This window comes from Geospiza fortis, unplaced genomic scaffold (assembly GCF_000277835.1).
Source record: "Geospiza fortis unplaced genomic scaffold, GeoFor_1.0 scaffold659, whole genome shotgun sequence".
NCBI lineage: Eukaryota > Metazoa > Chordata > Aves > Passeriformes > Thraupidae > Geospiza > Geospiza fortis.
The window spans coordinates 558,770-563,941 of NW_005054530.1; the positions used below are offsets into that span (position 1 = coordinate 558,770).

A 5,172-nucleotide genomic window follows, 5' to 3' on the forward strand; every position below is an offset into this window, starting at 1 on the left:
GGCACTGAGGGGGAACGCTGTAAGCGACGGACCGCGGCGCCGGAAGATGGCGGCGGTGCCGAAGGTACCGGGATGGCCACGGGGAAGGGGAACGACGCGGGGACGGAGGGAATGGGAGGAACGGGAACGGAGGAGTAGCCTTGGTCTCTGGGACAGCTGAGGCAGCCCCAGCCCTGCTGCCGGAGGCCCTGATCCTGCCGTGGTTTGGTTTCGGAAGGAAGTGTGGGGGTGATCCTGAGGGGGTCCAGACCTTGAGATCGTGCTCTGGATCTGTCTTGGTGCTCCTGGACCAGGGGCTGAGACACCCACACACCCCTACTGCCCATCCTCACACACCCAACTCCACTACAAGCCTCGTCTCCGTGGCCCCTGCCAGATCCCTGTCCCTCTACACGGGGACACTTGGGACGTCGGTGTTTGTCCCCCACCCTGGTTTGGCGACAGCAAAGCTCTTTGCTGAATGGATGAGCTGTTTTCTCCACCCGTGTGGAGGTGGGACAAGCACGAGGGTTGTTCATGGACTATCAACCGTATTCCTGGGATGGCTGTCCAAACGCTCCTGGAGCTGGGTCAGGCTGGTGCTGTGCCCAGCACCCCTGGGGGAAGAACCTTTCCCTGATCTCTACCTAAACCTCTCCAGACACAGCTCCAGCCTTTCCCTGGGTCCTATCCTAAGAGTGGAGTAATCTGGAGAAAATTCCCAGCAGATCTGCCACCCTGCTGTGTTTTAACCCTTGCAGGTGCTGTGCTCGGAGAAGGGAGTGTTGCTCAGGCAGGTGTTGGCCCTCAGCAGGTGAGAAAACATACATGACCAAAAAATTGCCTTTTTTTTTTTTTCCTTTTTTTTGCCAAATCTAATCGTGGAGTTAAGACTTTGAGCTGGGAGCTGAAAGGGATGGGGAAAAGGGGGAGTCTTTGTGCTGATGGGATCAGGCTGTGCCTTTGCAAAAGGACATTGGCCACATATTTTTCCCTAAGTGAAAGAAATCAGAGTTATTAACTATTATATTTTTCCCACAGAGCAGCAACAGCCAGAGAAAACCTTCTGTGTGCTGCAGGTATGGTCTATTGTCAATCTAGTTTTGAGGCAAAAATTCTCTTCTCTCAACTAAATATTAAACATTGGAGCATTTGTGTTTTGTTTTGGGTTTTTTAGCCTATTTTGGACTGGTTAAATAACCAGAGCAGGTGCTCTGCCACTTCCATATGGTTTTTTCCCAGCATTTTCTTATTTTTTGCCCAGTTTTTGGCTAAGCAGGTGGTGTTATGTGACCATCATTTGGGGCTCTCAGAGCACCTGCAGATGTTTGTTTGCAGCTGGACACACGTTTGCTCTGCTTTCATTTTCAGGTGATGCACTCCTGGCTTCCCACAGATCCTACAGGTCCCGACCTACACATGGAATTGGGAGGTTTAAATACCTGCTCCCAAAGGAGGTAGGCAGAAGGACTTCCCAGGTGATCCTGGAGCATGTGGATGCCCCATCTCAGAAGGCCAGGCTGGATGGGGTTTGGAGAAGCCTGGGATAGTGGAAGGTGTGCCTGCCCATGGCAGGGGCTGGAATGGGATGAGATTTTATGTTCTTTCCAATCCTAACTTGTGATTTCATGAAGTGCTCACTCACCACACTGCAGAAATGCTTCCTTTTGTCCAGCACGTTCCAGCTTTGGAAGGCAGGAACCTCCTCCTGAGGTTAATTAATAATTCAAGGTTAATTAATAATTCAATTTAACACCTGAATGTTGTGAGCAGCTCTCACTTGCATGGAACCTTTTCACACTCCCTGAGATTTGGAAAGACATCAATTTCTGTGGAAGGAGGAAACAACAAGAAGTCTTTTAGGCAGGAACTGAAATAAACAGCAGGTTTATTTCTACGGGTTTTACTCCTTTTTTCCTCTGGGAGAAATTAATCACAGCACGAGTGTGTTTTCTGTGTGAGGCCATCCAAGAGCTGAGCCTTTATTCCTAGCATTGCTCAAACCAGATACTCTCTATTTTATCCTGTTGTGTTTTCTTTTTAAAACAGGTTCCAAAGAGGAGGAAGGAAAAGGTGCAGATGAAAGAGATCAGTGCTGGCACTGAGTACCAGTATGGAGATATCAACATCCAGATGACTTCCCATGACCTGTGCCTGGTGGAGCACTTTGCTCAGTATGTGCACAGGCTCTGCAACCGCCTCTCCATCCGGGTCAATGAGAGGTAGGGGAAATCTGTCCCTCTGGAATATGGCCCCCTGCACATCAGGCCACACTCCAGTCTCCCTGAGGGATTCCCATTTGGGTGTCAATCCAAACCTCTCACCTGCCCTGTGTTCTCCTTTTGTGTACCTGTACAATTTTGGATGCTTTATGTAGAAGCATTGAATTTTTCAGGCGCTGACTTTAACAGATTCCAAGGAAAACATGGCTGTTACACCTCCTTCCTCTGAGGAAAGGGCTTTAAGCCTGTGTGGGTGCAGAGCCTGGGAATTGCTGACATTTGCTGCTGCTTTTCCTTCATGGTTTGTGATCCAGGCTCTGCATGCCTGGAACTGGAATGAGCTTGGGAAAGCCCTGAAGGTGCCGGGTGAACTTCCTGCTACTTCAGTTTAGGAGGAGAGGATGCTCCAGGAGCACCCTAGTTCTCCAAAGCAGGAGTATTCCAGCAGCCACTCCTCAGATGAGAATGTCAGAGCATTCCTCAGGCAGCCCCTTGGTGCCTGAAGTGCTCCCGGGGAGCTGCAGGCACTGCAAATAAAACCAGTGGGGACTCTCTAAAATGTGTGGTTTTCCCTTGTACCCTCTGAGGTGGCTCAGTGTGCAGAGAAAGAAAGGATTTGCCCTTCAGACTGGGAATTGAGGGGACAAGGTGGGCAGTAGGATGGAGCTTGGATGTGGGGATGAGGAAACTGAGGTCTCTGAGCATTGAGCAGAGTCTGATCACTCCCAGTCACATTCCCATTAAATCTGAGGTGCAAACATATTTTGAGTGGTGCATTGCAGCAGCAGATTTTAGCTGTGTCCCAAAAGACAAAATAAGTCAGAACTGTTGCTTTTCTTGAGCTGTGAAGAAGTTAAAAGTTCTCAGGCTGGTGTTTGCAGCTAATCCAGGTTTTTGCTGGCAGAGCTTCCTCCTTATCTCCTTCCAGCAAAACACCCGGCCTCTGCCAGCACCTGATTTGCAAGATACATCCTTTGCATAATTAATTTCCCCTGAAAAGTTAATCTCCTTGCCCATTCTCTGCTGGGGAGGGTGATTCATCCCTGCAAATATCCTGCCTGTGCTAAGCACTGCCCTCTGGCTCCTGCAGCTACGCCATGCCCACCAAAACCAACGAGGTGCTGTTCCTGGAAGAGAGGGGATCCAAAATGCAGCTGGATGCAGTCCTTACCACCCACCAGAGGGTTGTCCAGGTAGGAGCTGGGATCCCATCATGGGCTCCACAAACCCCTCAAATTTGGGCAATTTGGGCAGAAATGGAAGCAAAAAGTCTGGTTACGTTTTCTGCTCAGTGTTGCTCCTAAACTAGAAGCCCAGGAGGATTTCCTGGCTCTGTGTTTCAGGCAGAAGATTTATTATCTATTTTCTGCTGAATGATTGATATGAGGGGTAGAAAGGTCATGTTTGGGGATGGGTGAGTGGAGAAACTCCCAGGGATGGATGGGATATTGGGAAGGAATATGTGAGGAGTGGGGAGGCCCTGGCACGGGGTGCCCAGAGAAGCTGGGGCTGCTCCATCCCTGGGGGTGTTCAGGGCCAGGCTGGAACAACCTGGGACAGTGCAAGGGGTCCCTGCCCATGGCAGGGGTGGCACTGGATGATCCTTAATGTCCCTTCCAGCCCAGAGCCTCCTGGGATTGTTCTCCTGCAGCTCTGTCATTTCTGCTTTCAGATCCGCGGTTTGAGCTCCACGTTTGCTCCCATCCTGCTGGAAGTCATTCAGAGCAGCCAGCCTGAGGGGGTGCACCTGCTGATGAAACAGGTATGGTTACACTTCCCAGTGCTTCCCCTGTAGAGGAAGCAGGGAAAGCTTGGTGTGATCCTGATTTGTGGTGGTTTTCCCTCCCTCCCCCCACAGCACACTGAAGCCGATTTCAAGAGCCGGCTGAAGGCTCGACCGGAGCTGGAGGAGCTGCTGGCAGAGTTGTCCTGAGGTGAGGAGCAATGTGCTGCCATCCATGGGCTCTTCCAGCCTCCACAGGGTGCTTCTGTGAGCTCTGTCCTGGTAACTCTGTGAATTGGGAGGAATTCCTACTGTTGGCAACCAGCTTGTCTCAGTAAAAATAAATAATGTGTTTATATCTCACTGGTTTGTACTGGGAGCAAAGGTGCCACAATGGAATGTGGCTTTGCTTTCCCTCAGTTTGGTTTTTTTTTTGTTTTTTTTTAATTCCTGCCTATTCTGCTTTTGGTAGGTGGGAATTTCTGCAGAGATCTTTGTGCATGAATAATGCTGTGCTGCAACAATCCCAGGAATTGTTATAACCAAATTTGATGGATGCCAAGAGAAACTGTTCCACAAACTGGTTGGTTTGTTTGGAGGCTTTTTCTTCCCCTTTCTAAAGACCAGCTTGTGAAAAAGAGGGAAAATAACTCATTTATTTACACTCTTCCCCCAAACTGGGGCTGTCCAGGTGTTGCTTGTGCTTCCACGCCCAGCTCTTGGTATTCCCAGCACCCACATCCCTGGGAAATAGCCTGGAACCTTCCTTCCGACAAAAGCCATGCAAAAAGCAATTTTTTCTGTTTTCTTTCTCATGGCTTATTTGCCAGCAGGTGGTGGTGAGATGGGAATCCATTTTTCTCCCATTCCTAATTATTCTGTGGCTTCCCAGAAGATAAATCCCATCCTGTGGGACGTGAAGTTATCACTGCTGGGAAAAGCCTTAGGATGGCACAGAGGACATGGAGTAAAAATCCATGGCAAGGCTGTTCTGGAGCCAAGACCCAGCCTGAGTGCTGTGAATGCTCCTGGATTGGAACATTTTGGGCTGGAAATCCACAACCACTGAATCATTTTGGTTGGAAAAGATCTCTGGAATCACTGAATCCAAGCTATGCCCAGTCATCAGCCTAGAGGGCCAAGTGCCATGTCCAGTCATTCTTGGACACCTCCAGGGATGGGGACTCCAAACCTCCCTGGGCAGCCCCTTCCAATGTTGAAAACCCCTTTCCATGAGGAAATTCCTGC

The 5,172-nt window shown here is 49.8% G+C and overlaps 1 protein-coding gene across 2 annotated transcripts; it reads left to right on the plus strand.

Moving 5' to 3' along the window:
* Positions 1–4,504, plus strand: MRPL48 (mitochondrial ribosomal protein L48). 2 transcript variants are annotated; one of them, XM_031063773.1, is made up of 9 exons: positions 1–64; positions 741–793; positions 1,021–1,058; positions 1,351–1,436; positions 2,029–2,201; positions 3,292–3,394; positions 3,874–3,963; positions 4,060–4,135; positions 4,397–4,504. In XM_031063773.1, the coding sequence occupies exons 1-8, from the start codon at positions 47–49 to the stop codon at positions 4,132–4,134; spliced, it is 636 nt and encodes a 211-aa protein (XP_030919633.1). In that variant the 5' UTR covers positions 1–46; the 3' UTR covers position 4,135; positions 4,397–4,504. The 2 variants fall into 2 exon arrangements, with proteins under 2 accessions (XP_030919633.1, XP_005429235.1); XM_005429178.2 differs by lacking the exon at positions 4,397–4,504 and having other exon boundaries at positions 4,060–4,287.
* The last annotated feature ends 668 nt before the right edge of the window (positions 4,505–5,172 follow it).